We start from the raw sequence: 27,426 nt of genomic DNA on the forward strand, positions 1-27,426 counted from the left end.
CATGTTGTAAAATGCTTCAAGTTAGTGACTTAGGGAAAGGTTAGACCAGGGGTACTCAAACTTTTTAAACAGGGGGGCAGTTCACTGTCCCTCAGACTGTTGGAGGGCCAGACTATAGTTTAAAAAAACAAACTATGAACAAATTCCTATGTGCACTGCACATATCTTATTTTGAAGTAAAAAAACAAAATGTGGAACAAATACAATATTTGTATTTGCATGTGGCCTGCGGGCCGTAGTTTGAGGACCCCTGGGTTAGACTATTGTACCCTTCCATTTTTTTATATATGTAAAAAAAATGTTCAAATATAAAACTTTAAAAATTTTTTAAATGCAACAAGCCCTTAGCATAAATTCAACTCTTCTACGAACATGACATCTGAGAATACAAAATTGTAATCAATCAGCAAGTTAATATTTATTATGCTCCTACTCACATACTAATAACCACTGGGCTAGACTCTGGGAGCGATAGTGGTGAAAAAAGAAATGGTCCTGATTTCATGGAACTTACTCAGCATAAAGTTTTATTTGGGGGAGAAGGGGGCGTGGTGGCTGCTCTGAAGCCTTCCCAAGACACCTAAACTGAAGCCTAAAAAATAATAGGAGTTGCCAAGCTCTAGGGCGGAGCTGGCCAATCTGGAGACAGGAATATTTATCCCTAGTGTTTCCCCCAATATCCCACCCTTCTTATGTAGCCTGACTCCTGGTTCCATTAACCACTCCCCCCCCCCCCCCCCCCCCGCCTCCATTCTCCAAAGCTAATAGCACCTTGTATTACTAGCCCCAGTGTTACACTCCTGGGAACAGCACTCCCGTTGGGTTTCCCTGCACCCTTTGCACAGCCTTGTGAAGTCCCCACATTAAACTTCCCTCCAATTATCCAATCTCAGTAAGGCATCCATTTCTGCCAGCACCCTGCTAGACAAAAAGCCCTGGAGATAGACTTGGGAGACAGCTGCGTGTTCAGATGGTATGTGGGACAGTGCGGAGGGAGATGGTCGGGGAAAAGGGCTGGAGAGGAATCCTCCCTGGGCCACTGGCATCCGAGGTAGGAAACTGCAATGCTATCAGTCAAGAGTATTTCAAGAAAGAAACTGTCAGTGGTACAAGCGCTGCTAAGAGGCTGGGGGAGTAAAATGAGGGATTGGATGTCCCAGTGAGAAAGCCAGCAGCCATCCTTGGAGCGGTAGGGGCAGAATCAACATTGGAAGGGACTGTACTAGTAAAAGTGGTTCGAGGCAAAGAATACACTTGTTACCTTAAAAAAGAAAAGAAAGAAAAAAAAAAGACCTAATTGTTCAGGTTCCTATTTTAACTCTACCAGTGACTTGCTACAGAATCTTCAGATTTTTGAGTCTTTAATTTTTTTTTTTTTAAGATTGGTTTTTAATTTATTTTTATAGAGGAAGGGAAGGGGAAAGAGAAACCATATGAAAGCAAAACACTGATTAGCCGCCTCCTGCCCGCTCCCTACTGGGGATTGAGCCTGAAATCTGGGCTTGTGCCCTGACCAGGAATCGAACCAGCAACTCTTTGGTGCCCAGGACAATGTCCAACCAACTGAGCCACACCAGTCAGGGCTTGAGCCTTTAAATTTGGAAAGTATAAACATACAACAACCACTCTTCCTTGCAGTTACAGAAAACCAATAGCTGGACAGTGTTACACTAATGTAAGTTATAGCAGTGTGGAGAATGTAGTTCTAAAACAGTCCATTACACCCCCTCCCTTTCAGACACGGAGACCACGGGCAGGCTTTGCCAACATCTGTTGTCTCTCCAAACGGAAAGATTAAGCTCTTTTACACTGAAGCCTGCAACTAAGTATGTCCAAGACCCCCATACGACACATGCAATACGCAGTTTCTAACCAGGATGCAAGACATTTGAAACCTGAAGCATTCTCTCCAACACAATGCGTAACCAAACTCCACCCCTCGAGAAACTGTTAGAACCTTTAGATCCTGTCCTGTCTTTGAGAACATGAGCCTGTGAAATTATCTATCTTTGATCCAATCTGGCTTTCTCCTCCCTTCCCATTCACGGAACATCACATGGGATGGTTGCGGGGCACAATGATAGATGTGAAGCTCAGGAAACTGTCCTAGGGACTCTGAATCGAGCGGCTCCCGGGGCCTTCCCCTCCTCACTGCAGAGCTAGCACTCAGTCTGGCTACCTCCACTTACTTTTAGACTAAGCCTCCTGGAGACTATTTCCTCCACAGACAGTCTATAATGGGTACTTTCAACATCAAAATTAAGAAACAAAATTTGATTAACTGACTTAGAGTCAAGGCCAACCTCTCGGCAAGGGTAAAGCTTGCCTCTCATTGTCAGCCTTCGGAAGAGACCCAGGTAACCACCCCCAAGGGCTGGTAAGGCGGCGCCCACCACAGCTACCGCGGGGACAGGGTTCAGTTTGGAGCAAGAGCTTTGGGAAAGCGGACTTTATTTCAGTTGCATGACCTCCTTGCACTTCACTCACCTGCAAACAGGCTTTGTTTTGTTTTACTTTGCAAGGTTATTTAAACAATGTTTAAACTTGCCTGCCCATAGTAGGTGTTTGATCATAGGGGTGTTCTTTTTACTTGCTACACAAAGCACTTATATTTCAAGTAATTCAGTTTAAAAAAATGAGGTGTTGTGGCGGACACAGCTCTAAGGTGTTCCTTGTGATGCCCACATCCCCTCTCGGCATTCATGCATCGTTCCCTCCACTTGAGTGTGGTCTGTACCCCAGAAGACGGTCTCCCTAGCAGACTAGCTCTGGGGACCTGCTAGCTCCACGCAGAAAATGGCCATGTTGGGAGATGACAGGTGTCAAGTGAGTGTGGAAGTGGACGATTCCCAAGTCACCTAATCGGAGTGCAACCCAGCTGACACCTTGTTACAGCCCTGTGAGACCTCAAGAAAAGGATCCAGCTACACTGTGCCTGGACAGAAACTGAGATCAACGTCCTTCAAACCACTGAACGTGTGGTAATTTATTACACAGCAGTAGATAATATAGGTAAGTCATCTTCCCACCACCCTACGTTAACTTAGTAACTTCATAGTAACTAGATCCATAGCTGGCAAAACCACCCGACTATCCTAAAGCAAATTTAAACCCTGACTGGAGTATAAAAAGTTTGGCCCATAGGATCTACTTTTCCCAGGTCATAGACGATGTTTTCACAACTTTGATATGGGATGCACCTATTTGGATCCCTCAGAATTCAGTGACTCAAATGGCTAATAAGGGCCAGGGCCAGGAACTAGAGAACCCAATGCCAACATCCACCTTTCCCTGTATCCAATTTTATAGTTTCTCTAGTCTCAACGATGCCTCCCACTATGTCCTTAGACAATAAAGTCACATCAAAAACATTAGAACAGTGGAGCAAAGTGCAGTATCACACAGCAATAAAAAAGGGTTAAATCTTGCCATATGCGCCCTGGCTGGTTTGGCTCAGTGGATAGAGCTTCGGCCTGCAGACTGAAGGGTCCCAGGTTCGATTCCGCTCAAGGGCACATGCCTGGTAGTGGGCTTGATCGCCGGTAGAGGGCGTGTAGGAGGCAGCTGATCAGTGATTCTCTCTCATCATTAATGTTTCTCTCTCTCTCTCCCTTCCTCTCTGAAATCAATAAAAATATATATTTTTTAAAAATCTTGCCATATGCAACAACATGAATGGACCTAGAGGGTATTATGCTAAGTGAGGCAAGTCAGAGAAAAGACAAACACCATATGGTTTTACTTACATGTGTAATTTAAAATAAATCAACCAAACACACAAACAAAGCAACAATTAAGTTATAGACGTGTGGATAATGTAAGTTCTGAAACCTGAACATGTGCCCTGACCAGGATTCTAACTGGCAACCCTCAGAAATAGAGACCACAAGGATGGCTACCAGAGGGGAGAAAGTGGGGAGATGGGTGGAAAAGGTGAGGGTAATATAGTCAATAATATTGTGTCGAGTTTGCAGTAACAGATGATTATTAGAACTAATGGGGTGATCACACTGTAAGGTATAAAAACGTCAAATCACCAGGCTGTCTACTTGGAACTAACATAACTAATGTATTATTGCATACCAACTATACAAACAAAGCCACAAAACAGCCTCTTGTATTTTCTAATAAGACTAAATTTATTCAATAGCCTAGTAAAAGTTTTGAGTATAAGTATTCAACAGTATAAAAAGTACAAAACAGATTTGTAGATTTCTAATATATTAATACAAAGTGCATGACTACATACAGTACATCCTACAGGCAAAGAGAGGTGGAAGGGAAAAAGAAGACTGTGGTTGACTGTGGTCTAGTAATAAATAAATAAATACAGAAGTAGAGATGATCCATATTATAGTATATTCTACCACCGACACTGTAGCCAAAATGTACAAAATAAAAAAATAAAAAAAAGGACCATTTCAAAGTAACTCGGGAGGAAGAGGAGAATGGCTGAGACTCTTGCAGTACACCTTCGAGGCTGTGGGGGCGCCACCCCACACCACTGTATTGTCTGTACAGACGGTGGCTTGTAGTTTCTTCCAAAGGAATATAAAATTTTAAGTTTAGAATAAGAACTATAAAACTACAGGGTGCCCATAAAAAGTAGCTCACTCCTTATTGTTATTCATACTATCCAATTTTTAAAATCAGGCTTTAAAAATAAGCACCGAGTCATTTTATTATAAAGATAAGGTCGGAAAATGATCCTCCCTCGTTCTGAAAAAGTGTGAACCGGTAATATTCTTCCTGAATTGATAGAAAAGAGGCAATGAGAGTACTTGGGTTTGAGTTCAAGGAACAGGCTTTTCATAAAAATTTTAGAACCGAAGGGCCCCACGTTCAGGATTTATCATGTAAAATCTCAATGTTCAGAAAACCTGACTACAAAAAGCCAAACCCACTCAGCATTAACACACCTCTTTTCTTTTACTAGCATTTTACTTTAATATAGTGGTAGGGGGAGACGCTAAAACCCTCATACATTAAAACAAGTTGAACAAACACTCTACACAGATAAAACCTTCACAAAGGTCAACTGAAGTAATCCAGAGCTAAAACTGAATTGTGTAGATTTCCAATGAAGTCACCGGTAAGCAACACGAGCCAAAGTCAATTATTTACACACTCAGCGAGCCCCTCTGAGAAGCGTGCCCCCAGAAGCATCAACCTTTGTTATTTTTATGCTATCCTGAAAGCCTGCACGTTTTTTCAGATATCTGAACATGTTTCATAGAGTGTGTTCTCTCCCATGTGGTAAAATAAAGCTTTGGTACTGTCTATATTAAGATTGCTTATCCTGAAGACTTGCTTGACATTTCCCCAAGAGGAGCTTCGATTCTGCTTTAGAAGTTTCATATAAATTAAAATCTTCATCAAATAGCAATATGAAGGAGGTGACACAGGATACAACATATACAGTCCAGTTACCTCTTTGTATATTTAGAAATGACTCCTTCAAGGTATTTGTACCAGAGAGCTTATTCTGTCCTGCTTAATATTCAGTAGTACAGGTTTGAATCCTCAGAACCTTGGCAAGACCTTAATATTTATAAAATTATTAACAACTACCTCGAGGGGCAAGTCCAGGTTACTGGTTTATGACAAATTCATGATCATGAAGGAAAACAAGTGTAGTCAGCCATCTTTAAAAATGCCCCAACCACTGCTTCTCAATATAGAAAGACTAAAAACTACGTACGTTTATCATACAACAAATCCCATCTCTGTCCCCTGAAGTCCCCCTAATTTCATTCATGAGAAGGGGATTTAAAAGAAAAAGAATTAAAGAGCACTTTACAGCAGCATTCAGCTTTCCTATGAAATACTCAGCATCTTAAATATTATGTACATGTCTGTTTTTCCTTTTAGTAAGCTAGACACTGGCTTCAGAGTTGGTGGAACTTGTGGAAGTGGAGGAAAAAATAACCCATTCGGAACTATTCTAGAAATTGTCTTTTGGCAGAATAGCAGGTATCCAAGTGAAAAACAGGAAGGTCATTTTGTTGCTGTGTTTTGGGTTTTTTCCCCCCTAAAATTTCAATCATTTCCTGTTCCCCTTCTACATACACCTCAGTCACCACTCCTGGGTGGAGATGGGCAGAGGCTCTGGGCTGGGCTCCTCCGGCTTCTCTGCAGTCGCCTTCTTGTTGCTGCAGCAAGGCTTGAAGAGGTGAGTGTCAATGAGGACTTCCCCAAAGCGGCCTTTATAGATAATCCCACAACATATTTTCTGTCTAAAAGAAAAATGGAAAGAACGAAATATATTAATAAGGAAGAAGAACAGGAATACAAAAAAAAAAACACCAACTCATCATAATAGTTAGTACAACATGATCCGAAGGGTCTACTTCCACATTCCAAAAAAGGGCTCCCAAAGCCTGGCCAGTGTGGTTCAATGGTTGAGTGTTGACCTATGAACCAGGAGGTCACGGTTTGATTCCCCCGTCAGGACTCATGCCCGGGGATCCATCCCCAGCGTAGGGCGTGCAGGAAGCAGCCAATCAATGATTTTCTCTCATCATTTATGTTTCTCTCCCTCTCCCTTCCTCTCTGAAATCAATAAAAATACATTAAAAAGGTGGGGGGCCTCCTAGAGAAACCCCACTGGCTAGGTAATGGGAAGTACCCAGGTCCCATACATCCCACACTGGAATCTTACCCGATATTAAGGGGAAAGAAGGCATTCTGGGAGACAGCAGTCAGTTTCAAAGGCTGCTCCCAAACTTGTAAACTGTTTCCTCCAAAAATCACCAACTCTTGAAGAAAAATAGCCACCATAACCAGGCTGACACAGCTGGTAGTTCTATATTTAAATATTTAGTAGATATAAAATATATACGTAACGGCACTCAAAAAATGACAACACATAACACCCATACCTCACATACTGTAATGAAAAAAAATTATCACTTCCTGTGAAGTCCCCCAGTTTGCCTGTCTCTAATCTCTTCCCACCCTACCTCATTCTTTCCTTTCCTCATTTTAGGTTTAGCACTCCTTTGTTCTTTTTATACTTCCTGGTTTTACTGCGTTTGCATCTCTAAACATATTGCTTAGTTATCTCATTCAGACATATGCATATTTTATGTGTATAAAATATAATTATCTCATATATAAAATCAGATATATACAGGGTGGGACAAGTAGGTTTACAGTTGTTATGGAAGATAATACAATAATGCATCCTCACAACTGTAAACCTACTTTTGCCACACCCTGTATATAAAATTAGATCACACTGACTTTATGCATAGTATTTATAGAATACAGAAATATGGAATCACACGGTATGCCGTAATTTTTTTTGCTCAGCATTAACTGAGGTTCATACATAGTTAGGTAAAGCTTTATTTCATTTTAACTTTGTACAGTATTCCACCATGTGGATACAGCACAATTTATCCATTCTCCTTTTGATGGGACTGATTTTTGTTATTACAAACATGCTGTACATTATCAGTGCATATATCTAAAGGTTTTTTCTAGGTTATGTTGTCAGGATATAAGAATGGGAATATGCTCAATTTTGCTCGAAAATGTCAATGTGGTTCCCTTCGATTCCTATTTTGCTAAGTTTTATTTTAAGGAATGTTCAAATTTATCAAAGACCTTCAATTTATCACTAAGATGATAGGCATTTTTTTTCTGCTCATTTAGAAACTGTTGGTGTGGCAAATTATATTAGTTGACTTTCTAATGTTTAAAACAATCTTATATCTCTAGGATAATCTAATCTGATCATGATATACTGTTTTGATGTCAAAGTTATGTTAGCTTCATAGAATGCTTGGGGCCTATGCCCTCTTTTATCTGTAATCTGGAAAAGCCAGTTGCAAGATCACTATCATTTGTTCCTGATGTGTTTGGGAGAACTTGCGTATCTGGGCATGGGATTGTTTGAGGGAAAACTTGTAACCACCGAGTCAATTTCCTTATTATGAGCTAGTCGGGTTTTTTATTTTTCCTTGAGACAGTTTTGGTAAGCTGTCTTTTTCTACTAATGTATATACTTCACATAAATGATCAAATTTATTGGCATGTAGTTGTTAATGTCTTTTTGGCTTTTAAATTTCTGCTTTAGCTATAGCTAAATCTCCCTTTTCTTAGCTAAAATACGTATGTGTAATACTGTCTCTTTTTCTTGATCTGCATTATCTCTAGTAATTTTTTTGGTCAGGTCGTTTTCAGCAACCAGTTCTTAGCCTTATTGATTCTATCCACTGCATACTGGTTTTCTACTCCATTTATTTCTACTTGTTATCTTTAGGATTCCCTTGCTTTTATTTTTTCTTATATTGGGTTTCATTAACCTTTAAATTGGATATATATCATTTCATTGGCTTTTAGTCTTTCATTTATAAAAAGCATTAGGAGGATAACTTTTCTTTTTTTTAGCTTCTTTTATTTTTAATATATTTTTATTGATTTCAGAGAGGAAGGGAGAGGGAGAGAAAGAAACATCAATGATGAGAGAGAAACATTGATCGGCTGCCTCCTGCATGCCTCCTATAGGGGAGTAAGCCTGCAACCCGGGCATGTGCCCTTGACCAGAATCAAATCTGGGACCCTTCAGTCTGCAGGCCACTGAGCCGAGCCAAACCACTGAGCCAAACCAAACCAGCTAGGGCGCTCTTTTTACCTCTTTAATGTCATACCACCTGTTTTGATTTGTAGTATTTTTCATTTATTTTTTAGTTATGAAGATTTTCTATTTTATAATATACTTTCTTCCTTTAAAAAAAAATATATTTCATTGATTTTTTACAGAGGAAGGGAGAGGGATAGAGAGTTAGAAACATCGATGAGAAACATTGATCAGCTGCCTCCTGCACACCCCCTACTGGGGATGTGCCTGCAACCAAGGTACCATGCCCTTGACAGCAATCGAACCCGGGACCCTTCAGTCCACAGGCCGATGCTCTGTCCACTGAACCAAACCGGCCAGGGCTCCATTGGTTTTTTAAGAGTGGAAAGGATGGGGGAGGGGAAGAGAAAGAGAGAGAAACATGGTGTGACAGACACATTAATTGGTTGCCTCCCCCACACACCCGGACTCGGGGGGGAGAAGGGCTGGGATCAGAAATGCTGGGGAATCGAATCCATGACCCTCTGATGCAAAGGCTGCTGCTTTAAACACTGAGCATTACTGGCCAGGTCTGTTCCACTATTTATGCATTCATTGGTTGCTTCTTGTATGTGCCCTGACCAGGAATCGAACCTGCCTTGGTATACCAGGACAATGCTCTAACCAACTGACCTGCCCAGCCATATTTGCTACTGTCTTTAATTTTCCTTCTCAATATTTCAATATAGGGTCTCTTTATTCTGCCTGCTCTGCTGCAGAATGTTCATTATTGAGGGTCAATTTGGCAGCCACTCTCAATTTTTTTGCTAGTCAAAAAGTCTTATGCCCTTATTTAAAAAAGATATTTTTGCTACATGTATACAATTCTAGTTTGAGAGTCATTAACTCTTGGGCCACTGAAGAAAACGATCTATTGTTTTCCGGCTTCCTTCATTCATGTGGAGAGTTCAGTTTTGTGTTTGTTGTTCCTTTGAAAGTAATATCTGTTTTCTCTCTGCCTAAAGGTCTGTTTTGTCTTTCATGTTCTATAGTTTCACTATGATGTTGTCTATGGATAAATTTTCTTTACTCATAAGACAATTGGTTATTTGCTTTTAATTTGTTAGTCTTCCTAAATCTGTGAACTAGAAAATCCTTAACCACTTTTCTCTTTGAATATTTTTCTCTTTTCTAGCCTATCATCTTCCTGACTTAGGAGTCCCACATTTACTTAGTATTGACCTGTTTATTCCTTATTAACTTGTCCACTTTTCAATGCCATTTTTAAAAAATTTAAAAATATGTATTTCAAGCCCTTTTACTTTTTTCAGTGAATGAGTTGGTCAGAATGAATACCTAAGTCTACTGCATTACAGGGAAAATTCAGGTTCCCTAACATGATTTTCATTTTAAGTCATTTTAAATAGGAAAAAACACAAAATCCCAACCCTCAGCTCAATTCTTGCTTAATCCACCTCCAAGCATGTGTGCTAACAGCCATTTAATTGCTAAGGAAGGAGGGACCTGTTGCCTGTAATTAAGAAGGCTTGTTGGTTAGAGAGGTATTTTCTATCGCATTTACCTTTTCCAGTACGTGAGATCTAAAAAGGAAAAAACTGGCGTTCTGCTGGAGCCCGAAGCCACCTCTGTATCTGAGCCCTCATCTGACTGGTTACTGTAACAAGGAGACTGGGCTGGGGAGGCACTTGAGGTGGTGCTGTGAGCATCAGAATCTGCAATAAAGAGAAAACAAATTATTCTTTCATTATATGCGATTGCAATTAAACCTCGGCATAAAACACTGTGAATGAGTTAGTAAAAATAAATAAACAAATAAAAATAAAATTATTTTTCTATTCACTACTGATACTTGAAGATATTTCTACTAACTAAAGTGTTTCTAAAACAATATGAGAACTTAAGCTTCCTGGAAGGTAAGAGTAGACATACTTTGCCCCGTTCCTCCGGTTTTAATAAGCACAACTAAAAGCCCTGAACGTTACCTAAAAAATGAACCTAAAGACCCTGGAAGTTGTCAACAGCTAGAAAAGCTTGAGACCCAAGGAAGGTCATGGTAGTGAGTTCCCTAGTTTTTATGGGCTTTCTTGTTGCCTCATACATAGCCAACCCAGAAATACCTATGGATGCAGACAATTTTTTTTTAAAGCCAACAAAAGCCTGCTCTCGCTATAGACCAGGAAAGGGGAAGCCTAGCAAGGCAGGAAACTTTTGTTAGACAATAGTTGCTCTACTCCTGGCACCCCACAGAAAACAACGGCCCAACCCCACCCACCTCGGCCAAGGCCAAGCGGGGAGCCTAGGTTTCCATCCTCACGAGACTGTTCTGAGGCAGCCCAACATGTCAGCCAGCGTGTGTCAGGGGAAGCCTATTGAAGAGTCAGGACTTTCACTATGGCCCACCGGAAATAGGGTCCCCCCACCATGTGGGAGCCTCAGTCCCCCACCAACCTGGCAGCCATGGGGAGCTCCCACTTCAGATGTCAATGGACGAGGAGTGGAGAACTTGTAACACCACCTGGCAGGAACAAGGTGGCGTCCCTCCCCACATCCCCTGCTGGAGGAGTATTTTTTTTTTTTTAAAAAAAGCCAGTTAAAACAGAAGGTTTTAAATAAGATCCAGTCTCAAAACATAATTCTTAAACTCCATGTTCCTATCAAAAATCATATCATATCCAGTACCTGGAAGATCTCAAACTGAATGAAAAGGCAAGTAGATGTTAACACCAAAATGACAGAGATGACAAAATTATCTGATGAAAATTTTAAAGTAAACCATGACAAAAATGCTTCAACAAACCATTAGGAACATGCTTGAAACAAATGAAAACAGAGCCTCAGCAAATACCAGGTCTCAGTTTTTAAAAGATGACACTATAAAGAAAAACCAAGTGGAACTGAAATGTGAACTGAAAAAAATACAATAAATGAAATAAAAAGCTAACTGGATAGGCTCAACAGCAGAATGTAGAGGACAGAGAAAACAACCAGTGAACTGGAAGAACAAACAACAGAAATTACCCAACCTGAACAACACAGAGAAAACAAACGAACAGAGCTTTAGAGACCTGTGGGACTCTAACAAAAAAACCAACATTCATGTCAGTGTGGTCCTGGAAGGAAGGAGAAAGAGGGCGGAGGTGAAAAAATACTCAAAGAAATATAATGGCTGAAAACTTGCCAAACTTGGCAACAGACATAAACCTATAGGTTCAATAAGTTGAGCACACCCTAAACAGGATATACCCAAAGAAATCAAAGCCAAGACACATAATTAGCCTTCAGAAAACTAAAGACACAGAAAAATGACGTTACAATAGATCAAGATTTAATAAGTAATAAAGGCAATTCATCAGATACAAACTAAATATGATTTAGTATTTTTGCCCTCAGAAGACTTCATATAAATTTCTGAAGTGGAAAGCAAATTGATAGTCACAGTGCTATAAGGATTATGCTGCTAGTCCACAGCAGAGCAATGTCATAAATAGGGTTGAGCCTGTTAAAGACTATACCCCTCAAACGTGGGGGAGGGTTGGTGGGTGGGAGGTAATCAACCAAAGACCTTGTATGCATATTTGTATACATGCATATATGTATACAGTGGGGTGGTGAGGGCCTGGGGCAGGGTCGGGGGAGAAAGGGTTGAGGGGAGAAAAAAAGGGGACATATGTAATACTTTCAACAATAAAGATTTTATTAAATAAATAAAGACTATTCCCACCCACAGGTGGGTAGAGCAATCCTTCAATTCAAAGAACCAAGCAAATATTTACTAAGTACAGACAGTCCTCGGGTTACATCGGACTCCACATACATCGTTTTGTGGTTATGTCACCATCTCCCATTTATTTATTTAAAAAAAAGTTCCGTCATTTCGATGTATGTACATATGTGTTTTGTTTTTTATTATTTATTTACCACAAGTAAAGGCCAGGAATCTTTCTTTTAAACTTTTTTTACTGTTTCACTTAATTACTGCTGTGTATGTGCTCCATGTGAGTGGTGCTTATGTAGGTGGGTTCCGACTTACGGCGAAAAATCGCGTTACGTCGCGCTTTAGGAACGGATCTCCAACGTAACCCGGGGACCTACTGTATCTACTAGCCATCCAACCCTGTGTCATATCCTGCCTGGAAAGAAATAGACTAAAAAAAACGTTTTTGAATAGAGCTCATAAGTGTTCTGTATTAACAAAAGTTTACATAAAATTAGGTAACTAAAACAAAGAAAGCACCATCAGTGTTCTAATATGCTGATTCATTTCTAATATATGAATAGTTTAACTTCATAAAAATAATTCTCACCTTGCCTGGCCAGTGTGGCTCAGTGGTTGAGCATCGACCTATGAATCAAGAGGTTACAATTCGATTCCCAGTCAAGGCACATGCCCAGATTGCAGGCTCAATCCCCAGTGTGGGGCGTGCAGGAGGCAGCCGATCAATGATTGATGTTTCTATCTCTCTCTTCCTCTCCCTTCCTCTCTGAAATCAGTAAAAAGACATCTATACTAATAAAAGCCTAGGTGGCCCTTGTGCACAACGTCACCACAAGATGGCCACACACACAGCTTGGGGGTCCCGTGGCCCGTGGCTCTGCGTGGCACGGAGGAGGCGGGTCGCGGCAGGGGAGGGTAGTTGGGGGTGATCGGGCTGGCAGGGGAGCAGTTAGGTGTCAATCAGGCTGGCAGGGGAGCAGTTAGGGGGTGATCAGGCTGGCAGGCAGAAGCAGTTAGGGGCAATCAGGCAGGTAGGCCAAGTGGTTAGGAGCAAGAGGTCCCGGATTGTGAAAGGGTGCAGGCCGGGCTGAGGGACACCCCCCCCCGCCTCCATGCACGAATTTTGTACACTCAGCCACTAGTCCTATCTAATGAAAGAGAAACATGGTAATTAGCGTACGACCGCTACCCTTCCCATTGGCTAATCAGAGCAACATGCAAATTAACTGCCAGCCAAGATGGCGGCCGGCAGCCAGGCAGCTGGAAGCGAACATGAGGCTTGCTTGCTTGCTTCAGTGACAGAGGACTCCAACATTCCCCACCTGCCGCTGCCGGCCTCTGAGCTGCAACTCTAAGCAACTATGTTACAAATATAAAAGCTAAACAAAACCCCAGAAACCTGCTTTAGTCTGCCGGGCTTCAGCCAGCAGGACTGCAACATTGTTTCAAATACAGAAGGTAAACAAAGGCCAGAAACCTGCTTTCAGCAGCAGAGGCCTCAGAGCTGGAGCCTGAGAGCTAAAGCTGGCCCAGAATAAAAAAAGAAAAAGAGAAAAAGGAGCATTTGGGAGCTTCAGTCACCCGCCAGCCTGAAAAAGGCTCTCAGCCCCTCACCCAGACTGGCCAGGCACCCCAGTGGGGACCTCCACCCTGAGGGGTGTGTGACCAGCTGCAAACAGCCCTCATCCCCTCACCCAGGCTGGCCAGGCACCCAGTGGGGACCCCCACCCTGATCCAGGACACCCTTCAGGGCAAACCAGCCGGCCCCCACCCATGCACCAGGCCTCTATTCTATATAGTAAAAGGGTAATATGCCTTCCAGCACCGGGATCAGCGTGACAGGGGGCAGCACCCAAACCCCCTGATCGCCCTGCGGCTGTGTGTGACAGGGGGCAGGGCCACAACTTCCCTATCCACCCTGCTCTGTTCGTGACAGGGGAAGGCGCCCCAACCCCCTGATCAGCCCTGCTCTGTGCCTGATAGGGGGGAGCTCCCCAACCCCCTGATCGCCCTGCAGCTCTGTGTGTGACAGGGTGCGGCGCCCCAACCCCTTGATCAGCCCTGCTCTGTGTGTGACGGGGTAGAGCCATAACCTCCCCATCGGCCCTGCCCTGAGTGTGAGAATGGCGGCGCCCCAACCCCCTGATCGGCCTTGCTCTATGGGTGATAGAGGGCGGTGCTCCAACCCCCTGATCCGCCCTGCTCTGTGTGTGACAGGGGGTGGTGCCCCAACTCCTCTATCGGCCCTGCTCTGTGCGTGACAGGGGGGAGCTCCCTAACCCCCTGATGGGCCCTGCTCTGTGTGTGACAGGGTACGGAGCCCCAACCCACCTGATGGGCCCTGCTCTGTGCATGACAGGGGGCGGCACCCCAACTCCCCAATCGGCTCTGCTCTGAGCCTGACCAGGGGCTGCACCTAGGGATTGGGCCTGCCCTCTGCCACCCGGGAGCAGTCCTAAGCCAGCAGGTCGTTATCTCCTGAGGGGTCCCAGACTGCGAGAGGGCACAGGCCGGGCTGAAGGACCCCCCTGCCCCCCCTCCCCCAGTGCACAAATTTTTGTGCACTGGGCCTCTAGTATTTAAATAAAAACACAAAAAAGAAAACTCACTATATTAGGAAGTACTTAATATATATGAACCGTTTGAGTGCAGTTATTTGACCATTTCCAACCTATAAAAATGACAATTTCATATGGTTTAATCTAATACTTGTGATACTAGGATACAACTTAATTATATACAAACACATTTTGTAAGAAAAACTCTCTTCTAGAATGTAGGTCTAGAAATTCTTCAAAGAACTACAATTTAAACAAAATTTTTAAACAGGGTTTGGAAAGGCACAAAAGAGTAATTGGATAGCATGGCATGGCGTAGGTAGGTGCAATGAGCAAAACTGTGGAAGCAAAACACACTGCGCACATGGAGGCATCTACTCAGTCCAAACATTCTTCTGAAATAGAACCGTCAAGGACTTGCTAGGGATTTTCAACTTTATTCTGTAGCAATCAGAAATCACTGCAGATTTTAGAAAGAAGGATGACAAAAAATAGCTAACATTTATAGAGGAATTTGTTGCATTTTTTAAAACCCTTTTTCATTATCCCCTTTTCTCTAATTAGGAAACTGTGGTTACGTCAATGTTAAGTGACACCGGGGTCACATATTTGTAAGTGTCAAGAACTAGAACTCAGACCCAGAGTTTCCAGCTTCAGGTCCAAAGCCTTTGGAAAGAATGCCTCAGGAAGAGGAACGCAGGTCAGGTACAGGCAGGATGCTCAGAAGCAAATACATAACCTGAGGCAAGGAAACCATTCAGAGGGTGACGTATAAAAATTCAAATATGTCACAACTGTTTGGTACGTTGCATACAGGTGCTAGCAATTCACAATGCACCTGGGAAACCCAGTGTAAGTCTGAACCTCCAAAACCCATACATCTTTCCTTTTCAAAGGGACTTACTTTTCAGTTTCCAGCCCCAATCTAAAATTAACTGTGCAGACACCAAGGAAGCATAACAAAATGCAGAGACAAAGAAACAGGACAAAATTGTCAATGGAAGATATAGAGTTCAGAACCACACTTTTAAGGTCTCTTAAGAACTGTTTAGAAGCTGTTGATAAACTTAATGAGATCTACACAAAAACTAATAAGACCCTCGATCTTATATTGGGGAACCAACGAGAAATTAAGCATACACGGACTGAAATAACGAATATTATACAGACGCCCGACAGCAGACCAGAGGAGCGCAAGAATCAAGTCAATGATTTGAAATGCGAGGAAGCAAAAAACATCCAACCGGAAAAGCAAAATGAAAAAAGAATCCAAAAATGTGAGGATAGTGTAAGGAGCCTCTGGGACAGCTTCAAGCGTACCAACATCAGAATTATAGGGGTGCCAGAAGATGAGAGAGAGCAAGATATTGAAAACCTACTTGAAGAAATAATGACAGAAAACTTCCCCCACCTGGTGAAAGAAATGGACTTACAGGTCCAAGAAGCGCGGAGAACCCCAAACAAAAGGAATCCAAAGAGGACCACACCAAGACACATCATAATTAAAATGCCAAGAGCAAAAGACAAAGAGAGAATCTTAAAAACAGCAAGAGAAAGAAACTCAGTTACCTACAAGGGAATACCCATATGACTGTCAGCTGATTTCTCAACAGAAACTTTGCAGGCCAGAAGGGAGTGGCAAGAAATATTCAAAGTGATGAATACCAAGAACCTACAACCAAGATTACTTTATCCAGCAAAGCTATCATTCAGAACAGAAGGTCAGATAAAGAGCTTCACAGATAAGGAAAAGCTAAAGGAGTTCATCACCACCAAACCAGGATTATATGAAATGCTGAAAGGTATCCTTTAAGAAGAGGAAGAGGAAGAAAAAGGTAAAGGTACACATTATGAACAACAAATATGCATCTATCAACAAGTGAATCTAAGAATCAAGTGAATTAATAATCTGATGAACAGAATGAACTGTTGATTATAATAGAATCAGGGACATAGAAAGGGAATGGACTGACTATTCTTGGGGGGGAAAGGGGTGTGGGAGATGTGGGAAGAGACTGGACAAAAATCGTGCACCTATGGATGAGGACAGTGGGTGGGGAGTGAGGGCGGAGGGTGGGGCGGGAACTGGGAGGAGGGGAGTTATGGGGGGAAAAAAAAAGAGGAACAAATGTAATAATCTGAACAATAAAGATTTAATTAAAAAAATAAATAAATAAAAAAATAAAATTAACTGTGCATATTCTCTAAGTAAGGCAAACGTTAGTCACATGTCACTTTCCCTATGATTAAACAAAGGAGCTAGGAATATATGTATGAGTATAATCAATTCCTCTAACCACTGTCAAGTGGTATAATAAAATTACTATTTCCCAAACGTTTATTAAAACATCTACTGATGGCAGGAGTAGTTTAGAAGGGGTCAATGAGGGTCGGGGGGGGGGGGGGGGGGAGAGACATCTTTAATACTTTCAACAATAAAGATTTAAAAAATAAAAGTGGAGAGATTTCAAACAAACAAACAAAAACATCTAGTGAGAATGAAGGGTAGAGTTAGTCATTTTTTTCTCCTTGGAGATAGCTGGTGAAGAAGGGAATATATATAATTAAAACATACATACTTGCCAAAACCGGTTTGGCTCAGTGGATAGAGCGTCAGCCTGCGGACTGAAAGGTCCCAGGTTCGATTTCGGTCAAGGGCATGTACCTGGGTTGCGGGCATATCCCCAGTAGGAGATGTGCAGGAGGCAGCTGATCGATGTTTCTCTCTCATCGATGTTTCTAACTCTCTATCTCTCTCCCTTCCTCTCTGTAAAAAATCAATAAAATATAAAAAAACAAAAAAAAACAAAAACATACATACTTAATGTTAGCAAAATATTTTACTAGAAAGGTACTAAAATATTTTAGCCAAAGATTAAATACAGAGTAGGCAAAATTAGGTCTACAGTTATTCTTATGGAAAATAATACAATATTAAACTGTAAAAATATCCAAGGTCCCAAAAAGCAGTTATTTGTGTGATTAATTTGGTACGTCCAAAGCACTCCTCATCAATGAAAATCTCATATACAGTAATTGAATTAACGTGAATTTTGAATATCTGGACCATTGCTTACATGTTAGTATTTCGTGCATTTTTAACCCCACATGGAGAACAAGTTGGGAAGTGAGGTGTTTGGGAAATCGTATGTGCAGAGGTGGTGGGAAGAAGACAGTTGAGCTTTTTCCCACTGAGAAACTGCATTTTCCATCTTCCCAGGCAAAACAAATGGGTATTCTTCTCATACTATTTCAACGGTACCTTAGGAAAGTCTTGTCATTTAACAAATATGTCTTACACTTAAGATTAATAGGAAAGGTTTCATAAAATAGTGTGACTAAAGGAGATGACTATGCCAAACCCAGCAAATTGTTGAAAATGTTAAATGCCAGCATGTTCTAATTGGGACTCTAAATATAACTCTTATTTCCTACTGGCTTAGAGTATTTGATGTAAAGAATGGAGTGCAATGATAATGATATATTCCCACTTGGTCATATAGGACCAGCTTCATACTCAATATATTCACTAATGACTCAAACATCTGGCTATTAACATGCCCTAATTCCCCCCTCCCCCTTTTTTTGGTTAACTGCAATGGATCAAATGTTTCTTCTACACAATTGACTCATTTATTTTAATGGCTGCCTTTTAATTTTAGTCTTTTCTTGCTCACTGCCATCATCTATGTATGTAGTCAGTGGAAAACAAAATGTGACCATACTTTTTGGTGGAAAGACTTCACCTTAAAAGTGAAAATTTTGGCCGAAGCCGGTTTGGCTCAGTGGATAGAGTGTCGGCCTGCGGACTGAAAGGTCCCGGGTTCGATTCCAGTCAAGGGCATGTACCTTGGTTGCGGGCACATCCCCAGTAGGAGATGTGCAGGAGGCAGCTGATCGATGTTTCTCTCTCATCGATGTTTCTAACTCTCTATCTCTCTCCCTTCCTCTCTGTAAAAAATCAATAAAATATATATATTTTTTAAAAAAAAAGTGAAAATTTTGAGCCCTAACTGGTTTGGCTCAGTGGATAGAGTGTTGGCCTGTGGACTGAAGGGTCCCAGGTTCAATTTCAGTCAAGGGCATGTACCTTGGTGTGGGCACATCCCCAGTAGAGGGTGTGCAGGAAGCAGCTGGTCAATGTTTCTCTCTCATCAATATTTCTAACTCTCTATCCCTCTTCCTTCCTCTCTGTAAAAATTCAATAAAATATATTTTTAAAAAAGTGAACATTTTGAAAGTTGAAAGAAATAGCTTGGAATAATGCCACCAAAGGCTGAGTGGAAATTGCCCCTTTCAAAGGTGCCATTTTTATGAGATAAGAATTTAGTGTTTAATAGTTCATCTGGAAAGAATAATTCTATATAATAAAGAGGTAATATGCAAGTTGACCATTACACCCTCACACAAGAGGGCCGGCAGGGGAGAGCAGTTGGGTGACCAGGCCGGGAGGGGAGGAAGTTAGGGGTGACTTGGGCCTTCAAGGCAGGGCAGTTGGAGGCAACCGGGCTCGCAGGGGAGCAGTTAGGCATCAATCAGGCTGGCAGAGGAGTGGTTAGGGCAGGGGTGGGCAAACTTTTTTTTAAAATATATTTTATTGATTTTTTTATAGAGAGGAAGGGAGAGAGATAGAGAGTTAGAAACATCGATGAGAGAGGAACATCGATCAGCTGCCTCCTGCACATCTCCTACTGGGGATGTGCCTGCAACCCAGGTACATGCCCTTGACTGGAATCGAACCTGGCACCCCTCAGTCTGCAGGCCGACGCTCTATCCACTGAGCCAAACCGGTTTCAGCGGTGGGCAAACTTTTTGACTCAAGGGCCACAATGGGTTCTTAAACTGGACCGGAGGGCCGGAACAAAAGCATGGATGGAGTGTTTGTGTGAACTAATATAAATTCAAAGTAAACATCATTACATAAAAGGGTACGGTCTTTTTTTTTTTTTAGTTTTATTCATTTCAAACAGGCCGGATCCGGCCTGCGGGCCGTAGTTTGCCCACGGCTGGATTAGGGGGTGATCAGGCTGGCAGGCAGAAGTTGTTAGGGGCAATCAGGCAGACAGGCAGGTGAGCGGTTGGGAGCCAGCAGTCCCGGATTGTGGAGAGAGGGGGATCGGGCCTAAACTGGCAGTCAGACATCCCCGAGAGGGTGCAGGCTGGGCCGAGGGACAACCCCTCCACACCCATGCATGAATTTCGTGCACGGGGCTTCTAGTGTGTTGTATAATTTGAAATAAAGGTGTATAGTAGCCTTATGAAGAAGAGCATTATTACTGATACAAACCATTGTGAATGGGTGAAATTGTGAAATGGATAACACTGATAAAGTTTTCATGCACAGGCAAAATGTATTCACCAGGTTTCTAGGTAGCAGTCTGCTTTTATTTTGTAATTTGTAGTCCTCAAAAGACTTTTAAAAAAAAATAAAGTCCAAAGAAATAAAAATAAAGTCCACCCTCATACTTAGGTTATATAGGTGAGTCTTCTTCATTTTTTTCTAAATTCCATGTTAATGTCCAGTGGTAACATATACATACATATATGTTATATATTGAGGCATCTCTACTACGTAAGCAAGAAATAATTGCTCTTTTCGTCCTAGCTCCCAAACTGTGAACACCTACACAGAATTCTAATGTAGCAGAAACTAAATGAACATTTCTAGAACCAAATCATTGCATGTTACTGCCATTCAAAGAGTACCCTGTTCTGTTATATACTGTTTTTAGTGAAAGAATGTATAGTCTTCCAGAACTACATTATGATCTTTGCCTAATCATAGTTTTTTTCTTCATAATGACAAGGTAGTGTTTACTTACCACAATATTATTATAAATGGACAAGTCACCTGTGACAGTATAAAGAAAGGAAATGCTTTCTGAAAAGACTGGAGATGTTCATTTAGAATTTTAAGTGGTAATTTTGGAATTCATTTGCCAATGCCAACATATGGTCTCAAATATAAAATTTTTTTAATTGATTTTTAGAGAGATTTTTAGAGGGAGAAACATCAATATGAGAGCAGAATACCCTGTATAGGCCCCCCACCAGAAGGGATCATCAAGCAGCATCCTGGGCATGTGCCCTGACCAGGAATCAAACCAGCAACCCTTCAGTGCACAGGACAACTCCCAACCAACTGAGCCACACCGGCCAGGGCTATGTAATTCTGAATATAGATGTTAAAATTGTATTTGTATGATTGGATAAATGTTGATTTCCCTAAGTTGGTGCCAGTTTCAAAGGATAAGTCTCTTAGATACCATAATTAAATTTGTGTTTACAGCTGATCATAAGTTTCTTAATCTTAATTATTCTGGAGTACTGACTTAGAGACATTTATTATGCTGTTCTTATGAAAACTCCAACAGGACATTTTGACAGAGCATAATGATGGTGATGACAGGAAATGCATGTGACTAAAAGATTTACTTCTAATTTCAGTGTTTTTCAAAGCTCACTGTCACCCTTCCCTAGGAAGCCTCTTCAGACTTCTCTAATAGCACCCCAATATATTTTATTATAGATCAGAAAAAGAAAATGCAAAATTAATAAATACTAATACAAGAATAAACTGTCTCGCATCTCACATCTGTAAACCTAATTTTGCCCAACTCTGTAAACCATCAGAATAACTAAGGACTGGTAACACCTACTTACCCAAGAGCACAAAGTTAGCAGCAGATCTGGAAAGACTTTGGAGTTCTGAGATATTGGTTATAGTGCCCCAGACCAGACAGCAGGATGGTACAGAAAGAGCACGAGGCTTTAAAGTTAGACAAACAGGAGGTCAAATTCACCTCTACCACTTACTAAGTGACCTGGGTCAAGGTTAACCCTTTGAGTGCCAACCAATATCCTAGGAACTACGCTAAAATTGCCAAGGCATTTTTGCTGATTTTACAGCAGTTTAGGGAAAAAATTATGAATTGCAAGTAAATGAAGTTACATATTCAAAAACTTAAGGAAACCTTTACTACATTGACATATTTAGCAATATCATCATCACTAATAAAAGCAGACTTAGATCTGGACGCCATTTCGAAGCTTTGATAGTGCTCCCGGCACTTTTGGCGAAAGACAGGAGGAGCGCGATGGCCCTCCCCGGCACTCTAGGGGTTAAATTACCACGCCAGTGCTAATCTCTATCACAGAAATCATGGCGATAACTATGGATGTGAAGTGCTGGGTAGATATACCAAAGTGCTCATGAGATGACAGCTACCCTTCCTTTCTCAGTCTACCTAGATCAGTAGATTAAACTGTTTTTCCATTGTTTCAAAACAAGCATTGATTGATAACATTTTGCCTATAGATGTTTTTTAATCCTGAAAACTCTAATACTGACCCACAACCCATATCTACAATTCTGAAAAAGGTTTGAAAATGGAAAGTGTATTCCTAATCTATGTGGTCACTATATCTGGCTTGACCTGAACTATAATTAAGGAGCCAAACCTGACTAACCTATTTATAGTACAGTTTATTGATTCCAGTTACATGAACACTGTGTGAATGTCTATTCCATCTATGTGAATACCGTTTCACTGCAGAAACACAAATGTGTCTGATATAACAGCACTGCCTCAGATCTTCCCCCGCTAGGGGAGATGATGCAAATGTCACATAATAGCATTATATGCCCTGCATTTCCTTTTCAAAATCTTAAATCCAAATTCCTGCAAACAGAAGTACCACTACAGGTGCCCTACATGCAACAACGACTTCCTATACGAGTTTATGAACTGGGTACTAATTGGTCATTCCTTTGCCCTTCCATCACTCTACACAACACACAACACACACACACACACTCCTAAATTCCAAAGTACTGAGGCTGAGTTCACTGCATTAGGTGAGTTATGATTTCTACTGTTACTTTCCTGGGCTTTCGTCTCAGATCATCCACTAATTATTTATGTTCCCTTCTACACATATTCAGGCCTCAATATCCTTATGCATAAAATATCAGGTAAACAAGCTTGAAAAATGTATCTTCTAGAAAATTAAGATGTCAGTAAAGATAGCAAAGTGGCCTCAGCACAATATGAAGAAGTGGCTGGTTTGTGGAAGAATTTTCATGACATCAAAATCAAGGACAGTATTCCAAGATTCCATAGAGATGATATCTCTCTCTACCAAGTCAACAATCCCCCTTCAAACACTCTTTTTTTTAAAAAGCAATAAAAGTAAAAAAAATGATCCATATATAGCATATGCCACCTCTGGGCAAAAACAAAAACAAAACAACTATTCTTGAGTACTTGTGTTTCAGTTTCAAACTTACTATGACGTTTAAATTCCTTCTGTAGTTTGCTGATCTGGTTGCTTTTTATCCTGTTTCCAGATAGAGTTTTCACTTTCTTTGGTTTCAGTGTAGTCTTCAGGCTGGGTCCTGCCCTTGCATCTACCACCTGGAAGAAAATACTGAATATTTAATACCATTTTAAAAATGACACCTCTGTATTCCTTCGGTTCAGACAAATGCCTATTTGAAGGAGCCCAATTTCAGAACCACAGTTTTCTATTAGAGTGTTTGAGAGTCCGTGTGAACCTTTTTTTAATCATTACATGAAATTTAAAAATAGTTTACCTCTAACCATTATGCTGTACACCTAAAATTAATATAATATTGAATGAAAACTGTCATTGAAAAATAACATTTTAAAAAATAAACAAAAATTACAGCACATCAAGGAAAAGTAAAGAATAGTTTATATAGTGGGGGTTTGTTTGTTTGCTTTTTAAGTAGGTAATAGTAGGAGTCTGCTGGACAAAGACATTAAGTAGATTTAAAAATGGTGAGAATGGCCCATGGAGGTTAAGAAAAATCAAATCTAACAACTATCACTTCTATAGGATGTTTTGTAGTTTATAAAAAGCTTTCTTTCATATACTTTTGATTTTACCTTCACCACAAAACAGTAAGGGGGATATTTTTGTTACTCCAATTTTAGAGTGAAGGAAAACAAGAGAAATTAAATTATTTACTTCACTTTATTTCACTAGGCTAGTGAAAAGGGCAGGGTGAGTGGGAGGGGGACAAGACTCAAATCAAGGTGTTCAGACCTATGTTGTAAACTCTTTTCACTACCCACCCTTAACCCCTGAGGTCAGTTAAATAACGGCAATGGCATGTTCTCCCCCATCTAGCATGGACACGGGTTCAGCTCGTATGGTCCCATTTCTCATGCACTCACTCATATTTACTAGTTGCAGATTTCTACCCTTATGATGAAAGGTTGCCATCACCTTCGAAATCAAAATTTGGATCTCCTCCAGATGAGGCATTAAAGAAAAACTCCTTTTTTTAGTAAGTTAACAGACCCTCAGAAACCTACCATCATAATGTAAGTCACCAAAGGATAGTGTAAAGCAAGTATAGGGAAAAAAGTAAAGAATAAATGACTGCCCGCTTAAAAACAAATAAGTTGTATAAATGTCATAAATCTTCTGAAAGCTAGCAAACAGAAGAATTAACTAAGACTCAGTGCTGTTCTGGTCAAATATATCTTATGAAAAATTCTAGTGAAATTATAAAGTGAAAGGTCAGAAGAACACACATTTATACACCAGTTTGATCTCAACTAGATTTAAACATAGAGGGTAACAACAGCTTTCATCTAATTGAATGATTACTATGTTATACTTTGTCTCATTCAGTTCTCACAACCGCTCTGAGACAGCTATTATCTATCTTTATGCTCTACAAATAAATGTAACTTGCACAAAATTCACAGCTAGGAGGTGATAAATCCAGGCCTGATTAAAAACCTACAGGCTCATTAGTACCAACAGGAGTTAGGATAAATGTCATCCTGAGAGGTGAAAAAAAGGCTCATCTGATTAACTCTAGGAATTTCTGGGTTAAACCTAAAAATATGTGAAATGTACATTGTGAATTTCTGGGGGTAGTGGATACAGCCTTAGGGAAATGCCACACCAAGCAATTTTGCTTCCAAACAGACAAAATGTAGAGCAATTTTATCTAAGTGGCAACTGTTTTTCTTTATTCTTTTCATATTTTTCCATCCCAGGAACATTATTATTTCCTACATGGGGGGAAACTAATGTTACTTTAAATATAACAGGTATAATTGAGAAAGATGACAGATGCACTAACGTGATTCCAGTTTTTTTTGGATCCTGCTGGCAATTTCTTCCATCTTTTCACAAGCAGGACACAGGCATTACAGATGTCTCCTGAACGTGTCTCATGCAACCTGATAAGAAAACAACCAAGCCTTTATTGTCTCTTTTACATTAAAAAATTCAAGCAAGTACATTCCCTTTAGAAAAAAAGTTCATAGATGCTATTTCTAATCACCCGGGATGATCCAATTCCATTGTTTCTGTAGTATAATTAGGAAATATAATTAACTTCCAGATCCAATGAACCAAATTTTTATACGTTGCAAAATAATGTTTTAAAATTTAATAATAGTAAACTTTAGACCTAGAAGAGATCCTGGTCACCAGAGTTTTAAACAATACTGTCCAATTAATCTTTCTTGAAATATGTATAGATGCTTCATAAGCAACAAAATGCCATCCTTTAAAATAACACGTGATGGCCCTGGCCGGGTGGCTCAGTTGGTTGAAGCATTGGCCCATTCACCAGAAGGTTGCGGGCTGAATTCCAGTCAGGGCATGTGCCTAGGTTTCGGTTCGCATGTGGGTTGGGGCGAGTGCAGAAAGCAACCAATAGATGTTTCTCTCTCAATCTCTCTCTTCTCTCTCTCTCTCTCTCTCTCTCTCTCTCTCTCTCTCTCTCTCTCTCTCTCTCTCAAAATCAATAAGAAACATGTCCTTGGGTGAGAATTAAAGGAAGGAAAATAAGTAATAATAATAAAGGGGAAAAAATGTGTGATGGTATTCTAGTTTCACAACAAACAAAACCAGAGGCACTATAACTTTTAAAAAGTTATTATGTACAATGGACACAAGACACTGGGTGGGTAGGGGAGGCTGGGGGAAGGTCAAGGGGGAAAAAAAGACAAATGTACTACTCTTTGTAATATTTTAAGCAATAAAAAAAATTTCTTAGACAAAAAAATGTTATCATGTCTGCAAAGGGGAAAAAAATCTATGAAACTAGTCACCAAGTTGTTACATCTCTGAGGAACTTTCATTTATTACATTTATCCTGAATTAAATACATCAGAAAAATACTGATAATATTTATTATGTACACAATTGGAAATGAAGACATTAGGAGGAAAATGTAATTTAAAAAGGCAAGGTCAATGAACTCTTGTTGACAACCCTGAAAATAAATACAAAGTCTAGGATTAATAATAAATAATCAACAAATATTTTGATAAGAAAAACAAAGTGGTGAAAATAATTTCTAACATGGGAACTAGTTCAACATTATGTATTTTATTTTATCCAAGGGTTTGTTGGAAAGTAAATTCTACTTCATTAAGCAGTGAATTATTGTCAAAAGATACCGAAGAAAATTTATATAAAATAAATGCTAACATACCCTGACAGGTTTCAGGGCAGAACATTAAGTCTTATAACTATCCTCAGCAGGTTAGGTTAAAATATATTCCTATAATTTAGAAAAACAATATATATGACAGAAAACTACTGGAGGATAGCATTATAAGAGAAAATAAGGGTAATTTTTAAAATCTCTTTATACATACTGAAATTAATGAACAAAGGGTTTGTTTAGTTACAACTTTGAAGTTGGTTCCAATTAATTCGGTAGTTCCTCATAATCTGAAAAAAGGTAGGTTGTCAGTATGTTAGATTGCCTTTAAGAGCAAGGGCCTTAAAACAGCCTGGATTAGAACATAAGTGATTTTAAATATTAGCCACATTGCTCCAATCGCCTTGCTGGGAAATATTTCCGTATGCTGTGACCTAGAATGGTACAAACATCCGATGATCTTACCCAAAACAGCTCTGGAAATCCTTCTCATAGCGCTTACTGTCCGTGAATCGAGAACTGGAGGACTTAGCTCTGCAAATACAGCAGCCTTCTATACTTCGGTACATCTTTGGCTTGTGAAAACCAAACATCTTTTCTTCTAGGCAATAGTCTGTAAAGCCAAGGGAATTGACACAGCTTGGTTGAGGGCTATTAACAAGAAACCACTAAAGGAGAGAGCTCTCTGCTCCACCCCACCCCCAGCAACTTGGTATTACACAGCCAAGCCAGAAAGCGGGGCTCTGGGGAAGACCTCTAGCATCTTCCTCCATTCTTGGCACTAGCATGACAAGGGTATAAAACACACAGAACAGCTCAGCTATTTAACAAGGCCTCTACCATCTCCTCCTACCTTCCTGGCAAACACTCATTCTAAAAATAGGGGATGGGAGGCATTTTTTAAAAAAATCAAGTTTTATGTAAAATATACACCTCTGTCCGCAATCCTATAAAAACGATGGAATCATACGCAAGGAAGGGTGTGCCTTAACATTTAAGCTAAGGCATCACCCTTTATTTTGCATCTCTGCATTCGTGTGATTCCCCTCTGGGGAAGTTTTGAGCATTTACCATGACCACTAATTATTTGATCCTAAGCATACAAGTAACACATCAACACACA

At 40.5% G+C, this 27,426-nt stretch overlaps 1 protein-coding gene across 2 annotated transcripts in view; it reads right to left on the reverse strand.

The window, feature by feature from the left end:
* Nucleotides 1–4,690: 4,690 nt before the first annotated feature.
* The window catches only part of SINHCAF (SIN3-HDAC complex associated factor), a 75,366-nt gene continuing 52,630 nt past the window's right edge, over nucleotides 4,691–27,426 (reverse strand). For both annotated transcript variants that reach the window (XM_059682486.1, XM_059682487.1), the window contains exons 2-6: nucleotides 26,769–26,916; nucleotides 24,987–25,086; nucleotides 23,151–23,277; nucleotides 10,149–10,299; nucleotides 4,691–6,236 (exon numbers count right to left, since the gene is read on the reverse strand). In XM_059682486.1, the coding sequence (XP_059538469.1) occupies nucleotides 6,077–6,236; nucleotides 10,149–10,299; nucleotides 23,151–23,277; nucleotides 24,987–25,086; nucleotides 26,769–26,916 (686 nt within the window). In that variant the 3' untranslated portion in view covers nucleotides 4,691–6,076. The remainder of the gene's footprint in view (nucleotides 6,237–10,148; nucleotides 10,300–23,150; nucleotides 23,278–24,986; nucleotides 25,087–26,768; nucleotides 26,917–27,426) is intronic.

This window comes from Myotis daubentonii, chromosome 2, assembly GCF_963259705.1.
Source record: "Myotis daubentonii chromosome 2, mMyoDau2.1, whole genome shotgun sequence".
NCBI classification, from domain to species: Eukaryota; Metazoa; Chordata; class Mammalia; order Chiroptera; family Vespertilionidae; genus Myotis; species Myotis daubentonii.